This window comes from Perna viridis, chromosome 10 (assembly GCF_037379345.1).
Source record: "Perna viridis isolate PV_CMFRI_1.1 ecotype Kerala chromosome 10, ASM3737934v1, whole genome shotgun sequence".
Taxonomy (NCBI): Eukaryota; Metazoa; Mollusca; class Bivalvia; order Mytilida; family Mytilidae; genus Perna; species Perna viridis.
This window is the reverse complement of record NC_142454.1, coordinates 27,380,082-27,399,255: the sequence shown is the minus strand read 5'-3', so window position 1 is coordinate 27,399,255 and position 19,174 is coordinate 27,380,082. Positions and strand designations below refer to the sequence as shown.

Sequence of the window (19,174 nt, the reverse complement as noted above, 5' to 3'; positions counted from 1 at the left end):
AAGGAGGAAAAAGTCTTTTATGTAAGAAGTATAAGATTGTGGTTTTTTAATTATAGAACATGTTAATTTCTGACAGTTTTGTTTTAGATAGTAAAAATGGACATGATATTCTTGCAATAACCAGGAATCATTTGTTAAGGCAATGTATTCAAAATGTAATGAGAATAAATTTTCTGTACAGTTCAAGAAAGAATCTTGATATGTTATATCTATTAGTGTCCCATCAAAGCTTCCCATCCTTAAATGTTATACATAAAAAGCATGCCATTTGTTTGGTTGATTTTTCCTTTTTTTTTCTTATTAGTTTTTGTCTTTTAACAGACATATTATAGCTGTCTTTTTTTTTTGTCTTTTAACAAACATATTATAGCATTTAACCATCTGTTCGTCAACCCTTCCATATATCATAAAATAACCAAATTTTTTTTTCGTGGGATTTTTTTTGGGGGGGGGATTTTATTTTTATGTAGAAACTTTTTTTTTTTTCCTGTGAGGTTATTTCCTTATATTTTTCATGATAATTTCTGGATTTGTCTTACATAGTTATCTAACTTTAGATATCGATATTCAGGGTACAGCTTTATCCAAGCTGTTTATTTTGTTACAAGTGTTGGGCTATTATATATATTATACATTTGAGGCCAAAATTTGATTTATCTTCTGTTTGGATTGTTTTTAAAAAAGAATTGATATTGTGTTTGAATTGGAACAAGAAAAATACATTCTGAAGTGTAGTACCATTGGATTTCGGTTAAACATCTTGCCTATTAAACATTAAATTATATGATGCTTAATGAATATGAGTAGTTCAAGGAATAGTTATGAAGGATTTGAAAACTTTAATGAGGTATTCAGTGCTTTTCCTTTGAGGTATTCATATGAAGCCCATTACCTCTATGAGGAGGTGTTTTTCCTCCCCAGGAGGAGGTAATTATATGGTTAATAGAGTTTCAGTGTAAATAAAGAATCTGTGGATCTAATTGGGATTTAATACTTTGCTTTCAAGATGAAATTAACAGACAAATGGGTATTAGATTTCTTTCATATGTAGAATTCCAAAGGCGAAAATGAATCATCTTTATCTGTTTGTAGTATTTAACCTCCTTTTAAAAAGTTGGGTACTTCATGGAAAGACGTCAACATTTTCTATGTCTTGTGAAAAATTGACAATGATGTTGTTATCCAAGCATCATAGTCAGGGAAAGGGATTCCGTTAAGGGTAAAAAACTAAAAATATTGACGGTAAAACCAGCTTAAATATTAGTCAACACTATTGAAGACAGGAAATAATTGCCCCAAAATTCTTCTTACCTTTTTGACACCTCTTTTGAAATTTCTTGCTACTGGACTGTTTTTTGGAAGATTTAGTGGACTTTTAAAGTATTGTTTCGTACTTCTTAGGGATATGCATTTAGATTTGCTCATAGTTTGACTCTCTGGAATGTTGAATTTCAGAACTTTTAATCTACTTAGGCATAAAAATTGAACAGCTAATTTTTTTAGTGAATTTTTTTTTTCGAAGTCTCAAATGTTACTGGTCAAAGGTAAAGACTGATTAATTGAATTAATTAAATTTACATAATTGATAAACAAATTAATTGTTTACATTAGAAACAATAAGAAAAATCTTGGGTAGCACAAAAGTTCCCATGGCATTATTAATAATTTACATATTATATCAGGTACATGAACCCCCTTAGCAAAAAAAAAGCTAATGATAACAGTGCATTTGTAAATATAAAAGATAGGTGGAGACTTTGGAAGAACTTGATAATCATGATAAAAGCTAATTATTTTTGACAGTCTTGGGAACTGTTTCATGTAAGGCATGTGTTTTTGGTATGTTACAGAGCGCCTTGGGTCTGATTATATTCTTTGTTTATAGTATTTGAAGCTGCAGGTATGATTGTCATGTCTATGATTGTGATGTTCCATAGATCATTTTATTATAGAGTTTTGGGGGATCTCTGCTAATGAGGATAACATTGTCTTGTTGAGCTTGTAAATGCAGTAAAAAATTAAGACAACAGTAGCCATACTACAGTTTAGGGTATTATAAAGTGTTTCTAATGATATTCATGTATTTTTTTTTTGATGGGGGATGGTTGAACTTTATAACAAAAATTGCTTCTTTATTAAAAAGCTGATGTTGATTCTGTAAAAAGAAATACCAGAAGACCTCTATCTCTCTCTTCATCTGTACATGTACCTAGTACATATAGAGCTTTTCATATACATGACTGGTCTGTAAAAAGTTAGAAATACACACACACGCGCACACACTCACACACAAAACAGAGTAACACGTGTTAAAAGCATGCGGTGTTAGATTTTCATTCTATTTAAATATAAAATAAAGACCTAAACTATTTTATTTTTGGAGTGGGTGGTAGACAAGGCCCTTATAGACTTTACACATAGTCATTTAATACCAATTGACATGATATTAGTTTCTCATTTGATAAATTCGTTAGTTGAACACAATAGCAACTATGTATTAGAAGAAAGAACAAGCCTTCTCGTCACACCCAAAACACGAATTGTAAATCTAAATCAATATCATTGTCAAACAATTCACATGCATTTGAAATCATAAACTTTAAAGTGTCAAATTCATTCTTAATGGAAACTTAGGGTAAACCAGTATTGGATACCTAATATCTAAGTACCACTTTCAGGCTATTTAAACATACTCAAAACCGTATCAATACTTTAACACACTTTTGTCAGCGGTCAATAGAGAAGAGATTAGATAAAACGCAACTTGACAGAATCTAAAGAAATCTTTAAGGCGTAAACAATGGGCTCTTAATTACATAACCTTTTTCAGTGTTTTCATTATTTGTTTGGGGTTCTTTGAGCAATTTTGTGCATGAACATGTAATTTTTGTTTGTAAACATCCTGCACCAGTGAGTTTGAATGGCATATATACTCCCAATCATTTCACTCTCCAGTAGCCAGCTGAGAGATTTATATCGCCATAAGTTTATAGATAATAAAGTCATATGTATCACATATCCCCATATGACGCTCTTTGAGGAGTAAGAGCATGGCACGTGTTAGATTGTCTGTTTCTTTGTTTTGACTGCTGTGTTTCTGACATTTATTCCAATGGAAGATAACTCATTATTATGGGATGTACAACTGCTGTGCTTTAAGGTTGACATGCATTTCCATGTGCTATGGGCATGTAGAAGAAATTGTTGTGCCTTTTTTGTTCTTGGAAGACTAATGCATTTGGATGGATCTACTCTTGGTGCTCTCTGCATTTGAACTGTGTTTCGATTGAATTCCTAGCCTAGGCTTTGAAATTTGCCATGATATGTTAAATTTTAGGTTAAATTACATGTGTCAGTGTTGACAATTCTGTGCTCATGTTCAAGAATTTGTAAGGCAATGCAATTGACAGCTATTGTCACTCAGTCTGTATCTTTGAAATGAAGTTCTCTACTTAACCTTGTGTTGAATGGCATGGACAATATAGTGTAAAAAAATTTCTTCGAACTGGAAATGTAGTTTTTGGATACCTAAGCTCAACATCTTGCACTAAATGGAAGGAATATGTTTAGATTTTTCTCTATTTAGAAGCTTATGGTCTGTGTTTCCATACAATGCTACTTACTACACTATGACAGAAATTTCTGTGAATTCCAGGACTCTTTATGATTACTTTACATTTCTGGCTGGATGTTACATCATGATTGCCATGCTTTACTGGTTATCCAAGTTTTTTGTATGGACCACCAGTCATCAACTTCATTTCAGTGATGAAGGTATGCTTTTCTCAGGAATTTGTTTTTATCATGAAAATTTTGGGTTGCCTCCTTTTCCTTGGTTGACCCCAAATTATTATATGAAACATTAATGCCTGTGATGATGAATAATTCAGTTTGTCTAGTCAACTATGGGCATATAGAAGTTAAACTAATTATAGTACAATTAGTATATGAGTTTGTTTCAAGTATAGTTTTTATATGCCTGTCTGATATTCTGCTGTCCATTTGTCCATCTTTCGGCATGAAAATGCTGAAATGGATTCTACTCATAGTAGTTCAATATATGGCCTAATGGTAGTAAGCTCTATTTCGTATTTGGTAGTTTTCTGATTTCCATTTCAGAGAGTATTTATAAACTATAACCCAAAGAAGGCTGTGGCAATTATATTCATCTTGATAAAAAGCTACATTAAAGCACAAAATATATATCATTCAGCAAACATCTGTGCAATGGATATTTATTCTTGAAATCATCCATACTCAAAAAAGTGTAGTCTTGAATTGTCCATACGGTCTTCAAATTTGCTATGTTGGGCCCTATCATAAAAGGAATGTTGATGATCCCAATACAGAAATTATGATTTTATAAATCATTTGAGTACCCCTATCCTTAACAATTCTGGATGATTATATATAAAATTACTACAATGTAGTAGTCACCAGAACAAGCCCTCGTATGCTGGTCAGCCCCCTTTTTTTTTTCAAAAACTCTGGGTCTGCGACTGTGATTATGGTAAACCTCTGAAAAACACCATTTAACATTGGAAGTTTGATTTTTGTTTCAGCCATATGTTGTACTATCGCACTTAACCATATGAAAATTGAGTATAGCAATACTTACTTTGATGTATGTTGATTAGCTCCCCTAGGTATATTATCCTTTTAGAAATAAGAATTAATCCATAAGGTAGTCTGATAATAACACTGAAGATAAAACCATACAGCAACATGAAAATACTTTTCTGTCGATAATAAGTTGGTTTAATTATAGAATATCTATGTAACATGACCGTAATTGCCATTGTATGCATCTGCTAAAGGGAGATTACTTATATTGAGTATACCATTAAATTAGGGGCTCACATTTTCTTTCCCACTAACCATTGGAATTGAAAGAGTCAAATTACCTTAAAATCGATCAATCAATCAATCAGTTAATCTTAGCAGCAACTTGCTGTAAAATACATAGTAACACCAAAGGCAGATCCCATGGTTCGGCTCTCAGGTTCATAAAGTTTGATCACATCAAAAATCTTGAAATTACTGAAGCCCTGCCCCTAGGTTAATTGCCCCCTCTCTATCATGAATTTTTGGATACCCCTTTGAAAACTCATTTGAAAAAAAATGATCCAGAGTTCGAAATTAGCAGGGAACCATTGACCCCACTAATTTTGTGTGAGTTGCTAAAATTTCTTCTGTCATTGTAAAGAACTAAATATATTGACTACCAAACTGCCGAGCCAAAATTGAAGGTTAAAACCCTGATTGTTATGTAGCGTTCAAATTATAGAACTCTAGTAAAGTACATGTCTCAGCTCATAATATTAAGTTTGCTGAGTTGTATAAATGCAGTAAAAGCAAATTTAATGGTGATTAATAAAACTTTTTCTGTTTGAAAAATTTGCATAAAAGTATAATGTACTGGTGCATACATATCATTGCCCCGACTCCAAATATCCTGCATGTGTTTATGGTAATTAAAATCATCCATTTGTATAAACATTGATCATCATGTATGCTAGAGAATATTTATTTTTATGCATAAAACAGAAAGTTTTGCGATGTGGGAACAATCATTGTGTCTTCTGGTTCATATTAAAATTAATCGGGTTCATCATTTTATCATTATATTCAGCAAACAGATAAATTTGAACTGCATGGAAGCTAGCAGGATATTTTGATGAGAATAATCTATCATTTCATCTATATAATATTTCTTCACTGTTTTTAATTTTTTTCCAAATTCATGACCCCATCCATCTTCTTGATCTTGTTACAGCATACTTTAATACATGGTCTGGGGTGGTAGACTGGATTTGTGGAATAACCATTTTTTTTATGTAAACTGATTGGAAGCTTGTAACATATTAATACTATAGACATAGGTAGATCCAGAAGAGTGTTTATAGGCCCTTATAATGAACAAGTTTAATTGATTATAAGTCGAGAAAACTGGAAATCACTAGGGTACCCCTTCTTAAGCCAGCTGTTGTCCTCCCCCAACCCCCTTTTCAGAATTTCTGGTGCTACTACTGATAATTAAGATTTGTAAGCATTTGTTCATACAGAAACAGTTCTGTAATCATGGATACACGCATACCTTGCTACATTTTGTATTGCATGAGAATAAACCATGTTTCCTTTTTAACCATACATTTTTTTTGATTTGCAAAACTGAAAACTGAAAGAAAAGCATGCTCATTTACTGTATTTTTTTCATTTTCAAATGTAATTGAATTGAACATTTTTAACCAAACCAAGTTTTACTACATGCTACATTATGTGGTTTACACATTAGAATAAAAGATACTCAAAAATCAGAAATCAGTTTCAGACATAAAGATCAGCTTGAATCAATTATAGGCTCTGCATTTAGAGAGAATTTGATGATTTTAACAAAGATTTCCTCTTCTTGTTTATGTAATTTTTTTTATGCTTGATGCAACAAAACCAGACTGGTAATGCCCCATTTGTTCTAGAGTTTTCACTTTGCCAAATTGTGCAGTGGGAATTGTGTTGATTTTAAAATTTTGTTTGATGTTAAGTTGTAATGAATCTGTATTGTACAGAAGTACTTCAAGTTTTTACTAGAGTTGCTTTAAACAATGAACAGTTGCTATTTTTTTTTTTTTAAAGATGGTAAATTGTAGAGAAAAAAAAAACTTCAATAGTGACTCAAAAGTCTGCTGAAACATCTCTCCAATCAACTGATCTTCAAATGCTGTACTTGCGTTTCTTTTCTCTGTGAAGATTTCTGAAGTTTTCACGAAAGGAGTGTTAGTTACAAGTCTAGGGCATAGTTTTAAAGTGGCGAATGGTGGGGCCAAAAAGTGATTTTCCCTTTTCAATATATTGAAAAAAATGATGTTCAATTTTTAAATTTGTTTTCAGTGCTTAAGTGATAGATATAAATTTAAATAGTTCAAATGTAGTAGTACATGTATTTAGATAGACTATGCTTTTTTTGCTTTCAATAATACATGTACATGTATGTTTACTTGAAAAAAGTGGAGACAACTAAAACCCACTCTAAATTCCAATCATAATGTCTGGTTATATTTTAATGACTTTAAGACCCAGTGTATCATGCTTGTTATCGAAGGTTAACATTATTCTAAATTTGTTATGTAATTGAGTAAATTGTCTATAATGGCATAAATTGAACTAAATTGCCCTCTTCCTTTATCAATTTTAAGCATAATAAAGAAAGTCCATGGTTTAGTTAGTTTAGTAATAGTAGAATTTCCCCACTTTATGTGCAGATCTATTTCCCATTTGTCAGTGGAGTTATGATTGATGTGTAATGTACATCACAGATGTAGTTTTGCTCATCTGTCAGTTTCTCGTAGATTTCAGCAATTAGGTGTTTCTTCAGTGCTCATTGACGTGCTTCATTGTCCATTTTATTCTCATTTTTTCGATCTCAGCTGATTGCTGAAAAATGTTTGGGTGTTGAAGTGCCCTTTTGAACTGTCTTTGTGCTGCCAGTTGAAAATGCTGTTGAGTTTTTTTTGGAAAATTTACAGTTTGAAGAAAGTTGTAGCTGATGGATTACTAGTGTCATAAAATGTGTTTGGATAAAGTATTTTGTTTGAACTGCCAAAGTGGGACATCAAAGGTCAAATTTGAAAATGGCTTGACAGGACTAATTAAACTGAGCTGGCTAATTTTTGGATTTTGCAGAGTAATCATTTGATGGTCATTTTTGATTTGCATATTGGATTTTAACACTTCTTTGTTAATGTTTCATCACTTGGGCCAAAAGTGGTGACTAACAAATTCTTTTGTTTCATCATCTGACTCATAAAACATATTACATAAAGGCAAGTCATGTTCAAAACCTTAATGGAGCCAAGTATGCATTGAAATACAATTGTCAAATGTCTACAGTATGATCAAGTGTGCCAAATTTGTGTACAAATAAGAAAATTCCAACGTTATCAGATTTGAATCATTTAAAAATGATATTCAAACTTTTGACAATTTGGATTGATAAATTTGAGGTGTTGATTGGACTTATCAATGCGGTCTTTACTTGCGACATAAGATTTTGTATTGATATCTGCAGAATTCATGCATTTAATAGTTGACTTTGTTCATAAAAATTTAACTGTAGATTTGATCTACGAATAATATTTAATGGTATTAGGATTAAAACCTTTGTGGTTGAAATTTTCTTCATTTCGCACAAGATTATGGCCTAGAATACAAATCAGATGTAACATTATACAAGATTTCAAAACAGACTTAGTGAAAACACATGTGGCTATTATAAAATATTCAGATTTCATCTGTAACCTTTTCTGACTGGAGAGCTGCACATCATTTACAGGAAAGTATAACCTTGCTGTAGGGAATTAGAAGTTTATATAATTAGAGAGACAAGGTTATTGAAGGAGATAATTGAACACTTGAAAATTTTCGTACATTTGTGAGATTTGTTCATTTTCGTTGAGGATGTCGAATGTGATGGTGAGGAACACAACCGAGAGGAGGGCTAGACCCAAGTCTTGGATGGGGATACAGTTTGATAAACTGTTCCACAGGTCCAGTAGGACAGGTAGGGAAATATTTTTGTTTTCTTTAAAAAAAAGGGTGGACAGTTTTTCTTTGTCATTTAATTTTGATTATGTTCATGTCCTCCTAGCTAGGGAATAAATTTGACTTTTTTCAGCTGTTTGAGATTCCATAATGAGGGGGATTTGGGGGGGGGGGGGTCAACAAATTTATTTAAGAATCTTTTATCTTTGATAGTTGAATTCATTAGTAGATAGTATAAAATACAAACATACCAATTTGTATAAAATTATATCAGTTTCTGTTATTTTGTGTTAATTTAAGATACCAATTAGAGATTTGGTGTTAAACCCATACTGTAAAAGTACAAAAATTTTGTTATGAAAATTCCCCTTTATTTCTTTCAAATACATACAGTACATTTGAACAGTCACATCAGTTTTTTTTTTTAAATTGCCTGAAGAGATAAAAACAGGATTAAAATCATTGTAGCTGGGTTATTAATTATTGTAGCCATTTGAATTGTTTGTGAAAAAAAGTACATGTACCAATACACTATTGCATTTTTTGAATATTGCAAATGATATGTTTTTGTTTGTCATATTTGAATTTTTTTAACAATTTCAAAATCTGATAAAAATAAAACTTGTGTTTGTACCATAAAAATGGTAATTTAAAAGTTGCCCAATATTTGAGCATTGTTCATGTAGCTATTAAGTTTCTTTATGTTCTGAGTTTTACCGCATTTTTTAAAATACCTATACCCATTAAAAAAAGAATCTATCAAAGTTTCCCTAGAAGCAATGTGATATTGTATTAATTTGTATGCTTTGAAAGAAAACCTATCATTGTGTAGTTTGCAATCTAGCTTCAAGGGGAAAAAATTTTCACAGTAATGTTTTCTTGTTAGAATTTTATCCATATCATTTTTAAGATACCCCTGAGAGAGTTGTGCATATTTTATCTGATCAAAGTTGACATTTCATACATAATTTTGAAATTGACAACAACTTGGGAGATGTGATTGAAGATACTCATGACCTGTAAATTTCAAATGATTTTGATGGTTGTGACCTCAGAAGTGATTTTTGACCCCAACACGTAAAAAGTTGATAACATCTGCAATTTAATGTTATGAAAATTTTCATAAGCTGGTTTAAATCTATTAAAATTTCTTTGTAACCATTGTGAAAGATTTGAGCGCATCGTTGACCACATTGATAAAGTAACCTATCTCCTAGAGGGAAAGAAATGAAAAAGTCAGGCACCATCTTATTACAGGGTACTAAACATTCACCTTTACCCAATAAAGATAAGTTTTGATTGGGCTGAATATGGGTTATGGTGTTGTTAAAGCGTTAGAGATGGATCGTAAAATTTGGCTGTAATTGCCGCCCACACTTCTTAATTTGATAATAATGTTAAGTCCATTTAAAGTTTATTATTGAATCAAGATGTTTGTTGAATACAGCTATTTGAGGGATAATTGTGACCATATTGGTATACAATCTGTGACAAATTAGGACTAAATGCCACACTTCTTCCTATAGAGCTATCTGTTCAGAAAGCATTAAGCGTGTCTTTTGTCACAAAGTGTTGATTAAAATTTGTTTTAAATACTCAGACAGAATATGATTTTGACAATCTTTTGTGTATTCTTTGATCAGTTGGTTTGTTTACTTTCTAAATGGGGAAACAAACAAAAGTCGGACGTGGGACGAAAAGGAAATGTCCAGGGATTAAGATTTGTATTGCCTTGATAGATATAAAAGGAAATACTAAGATGAAACGGAATTCCATTTTTGAAGATTTGTTATGTAAAAATAGGAAATATGCCTCACTTCCAAATGTTGAGGTTTCTGTGTTGAGAACTTCTTCCACTGTTATTCCTTTGGATAGTAGAAAGTTGTTTATTTTAACTGAAATAGGTAAGAATCTACACATGTTTTATAATCAACAGTAATCTAGGGAACCAAGATTCTAGCGGAAATTAAGAGAATGTAATCTAGGGACAAAGACCAGACAGGGAAAACAGGCATGCACAACAAACAACACAAAATAATACAAACAAAGTTACAAAAATAAATGAGCAACTCTGACTCCACTAAAAACTGGGAGCATTGACCAGATGCTTTGGTTGGGTAAGCATCCTCTGCTATTCTTGAAACACCTGCCAAGTTGGTCATAAAAACTCAAGTCCAGGGTTGACAAAAGAGGAAAGGAAAGCTATGATACGTTGAACAAATCAATTTTCATGGTGCAGATGGATACACCATAACAATCAGAGAGTTCATGATGACAAGTATAGTTGGTTTTGTTTCAGAGATGTTTACTTTTACAGATTCTCTGTAGTTTCTACAAATTTTGACTGCAAATGATGCTCTAGAAATTGTAAATCTCTCTTCACAGTTAAAATCACACAAAATTCAGTTTTCATAAAATACACCTAAAAATAAGGATTGTCTTAAAGGTATATAATCAGGTCAGCAAATGTAACTAGTTGTAGCTCTGTGAGTTACGAGTTATGCTAAGGTCATCTGTTTTTCCATGGCATCCTTCTAAACACTCTCTAACCAATATTCTTCAATGGTTTTTCACTTAAATTGGTGCATGATTAGCCCTTACATATTTCATAATCTATGTTAAAAATTTCCAGGGTCACAGGTCAAAGGTCAAGGCCAAATTTGTACAAATAGACAGGAAGGTACTTGTATCACATGTTAATTGGTTTATTGATGTGAATTGTTTAAATTCTGTTCATATTGTCACATGCTTGTTTAGGATACATTTATATGTGAACAGTATTGAAAGAGTAATCAAGATAACCAAGGTTATAGCGGTGATGAAAAGAATGTAATCCAGGGACAAAGACCAGACATGTTAACAGACATACACAACAAAGAACATAAAGTAACTAAAATCATACATACCAAGTAACAAAAGCAAATGAGCAGCTCGGACTCCTAAAAACTGGGAGCATGGACCATGTGCACCAGTAGGGTAAGCGTCCTAATAAAATCACATAAGGCATTGGTTTGGCTTAATTAGTAACCAGCCCAACAGAGCTTACTTTTCCTACCAATGCACCTGCTTTATGCTCCCAGGTCTTTTTATGAAATCAAGTGTTTCGCATACATCTTGACTTGTTGCCATTTTAATCCAAGTTTTCTCATTTTTTTCTCTCATGATTTCATGATATACATTCTTAGTTTTTCCATTTATAAAGGTCAAGATGTTCTGTCTTTTAGATAAATATTTACTTCTTGTAGTACATGTATTTACATGGGATAGGATGGTCACATTTATACAAAAACTTAATCTGTAACATTAGGATCAAAATCCATCTATATACACTAAACAATAACAGGGATTTAATAGCCAGAATAACATCCAGAGTCATTGATAGCATTCCAAACAGACCTACTTCAAAGTGGTGATGACATGATTTTAATACTTCTGTTTAGATAAAGTTAAAATAGGCAAATCCATCTAATCACTTGTTCTGGTAGATATCTACATGTGAAATTGATAGTTAATGATTTGTTTGATAGTAACTGATTTGATTGTGAAAAAGATAGTGGCATATGATGAAAACTGGGATCTAACTTTCGACTGGAAAATTGGTTTGGATTCAATGTGGACTTGGTTGCTTTGCATTGTGTGTCAAGGTTTCAGTGTTTTATCTTGGATAGATCCATGAAACCTGTAACTTGTCTTTTTTTGCAGCATTGCTTTTGTTGGATATGGTTAAAAGATTGAGTGAACGAGTGAATTTGGAATATAGGTGGTTTTTTTAAGTAACAGACTTATGGATACTGAGACAACTAAAGTCTTCCAGTAACAGTCTTGTTTTGTTTGTGCCAATTTTTTACAGATTTTAAGACTAAATCATTTTAAAGAACAATATTCTTGTACTAATTCAAGTTCTGTGAATTTAAATTGATAAGACAAGGCATTTAATTTTTTTTAAGGAAATGTAAGTTGATATAGTGCCTTTGTTTTACATACATTTTTATTATTCTTAAACTATTGTTCTCAACTAAAATTACTTCAAACATTTAGAATTGTCAGCTATTTACTGATCAATGCAGTCTAAAATTGGTTAAATTTATTTTTGCTCTGGCCTTAATTTATTGTGAGCATTGTTTTAAAAAGTTATTTCCTAAACCGGCCAATTTACTCTTAAAAATTCAGCTGTTTATGTCACTTAACATTAGGCATTCCACTTCTTGAATCAATACCTTTGTTTGCACATATTTAACATTTTCTACATGCATTTTATTTTCCTGTAAATTTGTATGCACCAGTTGCACCCAAAACTCAATAACCCTCTCCTAGAAGTTTTGTTTTATTGTGTGAACCATGTACTTATGTACATTGTCGGGCCATTTGTTGCCCAGTAGCACTGAAGGACTGGGCATGATTAAGTTTTGTATTAGTTTTATATTTAAATAAATCTAGTGTCATTTAAGTGTTTAGTGTATAAACAAATCTCCAATTTGATAAGAGACACAGGTTCTTGAAGATCTTTTCCTCCCATGTAGATGTTACTCTATACGTATCAGGTGTCTGTTGGGTCTTTAAGCATTTAAATGCAGTTTTCCAACCCATATATGTTTAATCTTGAAAAATTATGAGATAAGAAATTCATTATCATGTGTGAAGCACTGAGATTTTTAACTGGATTTTAAATTGTGTGATTTTGTGAAATAAAATTTGACACAAAGAGGTTTTTGATCTAAATCTCACTGTGTTCTGTCACAATTAAGCATGACTTTTCAAGTTCAAGTGAATCATTCAGGGCTGCCATACACAAGTTTATTTCCTGGGTTTTGTGTAATCTATCAATTATGATCAAAATTTTCGGTAATTTGAGAGAAAGTTTAACCAGATGGCGTGAGGCATGATTTATGGAAAATATGTTCAGTTATCTTTAGCTGGAGTGAAGTCACATTTGGTTCTTTATTTTATGCAATTGCAGAGGATTTTAAACTATGGAATCAGGATCTAAATTCACATTGTTTACATTTCTGATAAATGTGTTTGCACCAGTTCTTGAATTTAACTATTTCAAGTTTGGTAAGTGTTTTTTGAATTTTGTATGCTTAATTTGCTCTGGTATTTGACAGTTTTTGGTGTGCCAATAAAGGGGCCACAAAGCAGAATAGAAGAAATAACAGTTGCTTAAGTTGATACATGTACATATTCTTTGAAAACGATTCATTTTAGCAGTGATCTAGTGGCAGGGTTTCAGACTTGGGAACTACTCCTTTTGTGTGAAAATTAAGTTGATTTCTTGCAACAAAATTTCAGCAAAAATGAGTGAATAATAGCCAGGAACCCACTCTTTTTTTTCTGGAACCCTTCATTTTCAAAATCTCTGAATACCCCACTGCATTTAAACTTGCTGATTAAGTGGAGTCATTGAAATATGTTAGGTTGGACAAATGTCCAGTAAACTCCTCTATGTACAAATAATATAGAAGATATAGGCCTTAGTAAAATTTAATGATTTTTTTGGCCTCATTTACAAAGAATGATGTTTTTTGCATGAATTCATGGTTTGTGGGGAATTTCACTGCTAAAAGAATTCTCAGGTTGTTTTTTCTTACAAATATGAATTTGATATATGTTGAATCAACAAATTGTACTTAAGTTTCTAGTGTCCATTATGCTCACATGTCTTTCCTTTGGATATGGACTTTTCATCTTGCCTCATTCTGTCAGTTATGCCTTTTCTTTCAAGAAATAAAGCAACAATATCTGATTCTTTAATTAGATGTCTTAGCCTGAATCTTCTGTTCAGAGACAAAGAAGACATTCAAAGAAATGCATCTCTGTGAAATGACTCAGTTGGGCGTGTTAAGAATAAATTTCAAGATCTATACTTTTCATCTTTCAGACAGCAACAAAAACAAGACCAAGATCAAGAACACACCAAAACCTAGTCATCAAAAACCGGAACCAGAGCCCAAGTTGACCTTGTCCCACGCCAAGCAGGAGATCGTACGTCTTGAAGCGTTATGTGAGAGTCGGACAAAGGAACTGAACCTCGCCAAATTTGAGATGAAGTCCTGTCTCTCGGGATTTGATGCAATGGCAGCTCTTGTAAACTATCTGTCTCATGATGTAAGTTTATAGAAAAGGGAATGAAATCAAAATAAGAAAAGAGGACAATTATTTAATTGGTAATACTTGTTTTTATGGTAGGGTCGCACATCTTGGTGGTATACCTCATTCACAAAATGGCAAGAAATGTGACTGCAATATTCTGTAAGCATTCTAATTTGCAAACTCTGGTATGCTTTACACCTTTTACATGAAGTATCCTCTTAACAGCAGCATTTATATTAAAAGAACTGCTATACAATATTCCAACAATATTTATGTACCCGGTTGATTTGTTGTACATGACTTTATTTCAAATTTCAAACTGAGATATTTTATCACTCCTAATTGGGTATTTATAAAATATAAAATACAATGGAAGTTAAGCATTTATTCTAAAGAGTAAAAAGCTACAGAACTTAACAGGAAAATGAAACAGAAAGCAGAAAAGCTGTCTTTAACATAACAAAAGTGACCTTGGAAACACATAGTGATACTCAATTTTATTGCAGAATAAACCGTTACTCATCTGTGCTTCCTCCTTGTACAAAAATTATTAATTTAGTTACAGATTTACAAAGCTTTTATGATTTTTTATGATTAATTACATTTGGCAAACTAAGCATAAACAAATAAATCTTTTTGGTAATTGAGTAGTTTTTCTGTGATTTTCACACATTGCAAAGTACATACTCAATCTCTAGCTTTGTATAGGCCATAGGTTATTCCTGTAAAATCTTCCACCTGAAATTGAAAGGATCCCATAATGATATTAATGATATATTCAGATTTAATGTGTATGATGAAATCTACAATCACAGTCATACACTGTGAAACACATATTCCAAACCTCTCTTGGACTGTAGAATTTGTTTAAACAGGTTTTTACTTTTCCAAACCTCTTGTGGAATGTAGAATTTGGTTTAGACAGGTTTTGTGTTTATCTAGGTTCAATATACATTTAAATTGAAATGAAAGGACTTTACAAAAAGTGTCTGCTTTGGACAGCTTTTTGCTTAACATTAACTGATATGAAAGGATTTAAAAAAAAATGTCTGTTTAAGACAAGTTTTTGGTTTACCCAAATTCAAAATACATTTAAATTAAAATGAAAGGACTTTAAAAAAGTGTCTGGTTTAGACAGGTTTTGGCTTTTCATGGTTCAGTTTACACAGTTTTCACTGTAGTATCTATTAAGGGTTAAGTTCATAACATAAAAAAGCCATTTCAGATTTGTGTTCAGTAGCAAGCACCACTTACCAAACATTTAATGTTTCTTTGTAAAATTAATGGGTTGTTTGTTTTTTTCTTGGGAGGTCGTTTTTTATGATCAGGTAAATGTACTTGTACACAAATCTGACGAGTCATGATATACTCCATTTCTTTTGATTTGGTTGTTTTGCCAAAATAACTTTTTCAGTTATTTATAGTGAGACCATCAAAGAAACATGCTACTTTTTAAACAATCTGTTATAGACTGAGTATGTGGATGCTTTTCTCCTTTCAGGGTTCCAAAGGTATTGGATTAAAAAGTATGTTTAAAGAAATCTAAATTGAATTTTTAAAACTTCTGATCTTTGGCCTTATTGGTAGGTCTCCAAATTTATGCCACATGGTGTGCTAAAGCCGACAGCAGTACACTGCAGTTTTTGATTAAATTTTAGTACATTCTTTAAGTTCTTTTACGCAATTTTTTTTTTACTATTTTAATCCTATAATTTTGCTAGTAACTGAATTTTCTCTCTCTTTTTTTTAGCTCAATGCATTTTCTTGTCCCAAACTGGCAGCACAATTACATACCATACAGCAACAGTTCACAGACGTACGGACACAGAATGGTAACTTTATACCTTGGATTAATTTCAGTTATCGAATAAAAGTCAAGTACTTTACAGACAAAATCATATATAAAGGAAGCGTAAAGCTCCAGGGAAAACATGTCCATTACAGTTTTATTTTCTATGTCTCTCCGATGTTAATCTCCCACAGTTATTCAATACTGTGCTTAGGCCATTCAAAGTTGATTTTTTGGTTCTCATGTAATTTTTCAAGGAAATCAGTGACAGAACAAGGTATTTCTTTTTACCTTTTTATTATCACAAAAAAATTAACAGGTTGCTTTTTTCATTGTTCAAAGACAGAACAAATGATTAGGTAGGTACTGGTACTTTTGTTCTTATGGGTGGGTAATAAGGAACCCTCTTAGAAGGCAAGGGAGAGCCTGAGAATGACCAAATTATTATACCCCCACTCAACATGTGGGGGTATATTAAAATCACCTTGTCTGTCCATCATTCTATCCATCTATCTATCTATCCCTCCAACTGATCAATTGACCAAATTTTTGTCACTATTATCTCGGTTTCCAATGAATGGATTGATTTGAAATTTGGTGTATGGGTTTACATAATTGGATCATATGTTGTAAGTAATTTTTGTTGTTCTACGATATCAGCTTCCTGTATGGGTGGGGTATACATAGCAGGACAAGGTATCCCACGTGTTTGTTTCTGGCATTCATTTTGGATGGATTAATTTTGAATTTGGCTTGTGGCTTCATATAGATTGCCCATACTTCATAAATATATTAAGTTGCTCTTCGATATCAACTTCCTGTACAAGTAAGGGTATGCCTTGTTTTACTGCACATACAACTTCATGTTTTTCCTGTCATAGTCTTATGAAAAATTACGATAAGTACACATTTCCAAATTTACAAGTGTTTACTGAAGAAATAATTTATTTTGCAGATGATCTCAAGACACACAAGTCTCGATTGGAACAAGAAATTACAGATCTCTGCAACAAACATGAGCAAGAAAAACAGGGCATTGTCCATGAGAATGAAAAAGCACTGGCAGCAGAGATTGTTAAGTTTACATTGGAGAAAACCAGGGCACTTCAAATAGGTATTGTCAATAGAGAATACAAGATCTCTTTCGAATTAATGAAGCACTTAGGGAAACCAAAGCATTTTTTATACTTTGATACAACTCTTCATAGGAAGGCCTTCTTAAGTATTAATTTTGTCAGTCTATTACTGAAGATTTAATGTGACTTTTTGTTCTTGTTTTCAAATGATTTTGCTTTTTGATATACTGCATGAGAAATGCAGCTATGCCTAGTATATTGCATATACGATTCATATAGAATTGTCTTTTTTGTGATGAAGTCAATTAAAATCTGAAAAAAGGATCCACATATTTTCATAATTTTTGCATGCCTGGCTCCATGATGAAAGGTAAAAATTAAATTGAAAACTAAAGATCATAGCATATTACATGATTAAATTACTAAGTCCTATAACAGTGCTGTGCATGTAATGTGTTGATGTAAATCAGTCATATCTTTTTTTTTTTTAAGCTGAAGAAACACACACTACAGTTCTTAGGCAACTGAAGGCATACCATAATGATGAAGTAAGTGGTCATGTTTTAGTGTCTTCCATCAGTTTGTTTGGCTTCACATGATTTTCAAACGAATTTCACATGATTTTCACCTAAATTGAGCAAATAGACTTTGTGACAGAGTTCTTGTGAAATTCAGGGGAATCGAGCCCTCACATGAAATTCATATTAAGTGAATTTTACCTGAAAATCATGTGAATTTCATGTGAAGCTTAATTAACATGAATTTCATATAAAAAATATTTGCCTATATACCCTTTTCAGACAGTCTACTTAAATTTTTTTCTAGCCCTGTCATTATGTCTAAATCATCTTTGAAATGGTAGTCTTTGGAGCTTGGCCTGGAAGGTTTTACTATGGAACTTGCATGTTTAATTCGTAAACTTGTATGAGGTTGGGGGTTCTGACTGAACTTAGGACTTGCCCCAATAAATCACCTGGTATATTGAAAGGGGCAGTTTGTTGGAAGGTAATGCAGGGAGGAGTGTTGAGAACAGGGGGTCCTATAAAATAAGAGTATTGAGCAAAAATAATTTTTGATTTTATGATTCTTTCATTGAATACTGTAAACTTATTAATTTTCGTGGTTGCTAATTTTCGTGGATTCTATCAAGTGGACATATTCTTGGGTATCAATTTTCACAGTTTTAAAAAAAAAGTTTAGCAGTAAAAAGTGTTAAAATCAATTTTGCAGGTATTATTCTTTGTGGTTTTTTGTCCACCATGAAAATAGCGAAAACTAGTTCTTTACAGTATATGAGGTACTTCTGTAAATAATTGTTGTAGATAGAATGTCCTTAAAGCACACACAGTCTTACCGAACTTTCTTTAGATTTTGCTTAGAGTAAATTAACCAGCGATTTAAAGGTGACAAAAACATGGTGTAACAATATTTCTGTCAAGGCGTAACTGCAATATTAAAAGCATGTACCTGTACTTTACATTCTGTTGTGCTTGTAGAAATCATGTCTGCTTACTCAGAAATTCTGAATTTAATTTATATGCCTTGGTGTTTAGGTACACCTGGCTCTCATTAATCAACTTACACATGTTTCACTCTGTTTAGTGATCATGTTAAAGGGGAATAAATGCACCCTACTCTATATTTATGTTTTGAAAATCTTCAATTAAATTCGAAGAAACGT

The 19,174-nt window shown here is 32.1% G+C and overlaps 1 protein-coding gene across 6 annotated transcripts in view; it reads left to right on the top strand.

Moving 5' to 3' along the window:
• The window catches only part of LOC148605207 (uncharacterized), a 72,751-nt gene that overhangs the window by 34,260 nt on the left and 19,317 nt on the right, over nt 1-19,174 (top strand). For all 6 annotated transcript variants that reach the window (XM_088550743.1, XM_088550742.1, XM_088550745.1 and 3 more), the window contains 4 exons: nt 14,417-14,643; nt 16,379-16,460; nt 17,373-17,531; nt 17,986-18,041. In XM_088550743.1, the coding sequence (XP_088406869.1) occupies nt 14,417-14,643; nt 16,379-16,460; nt 17,373-17,531; nt 17,986-18,041 (524 nt within the window). The remainder of the gene's footprint in view (nt 1-14,416; nt 14,644-16,378; nt 16,461-17,372; nt 17,532-17,985; nt 18,042-19,174) is intronic.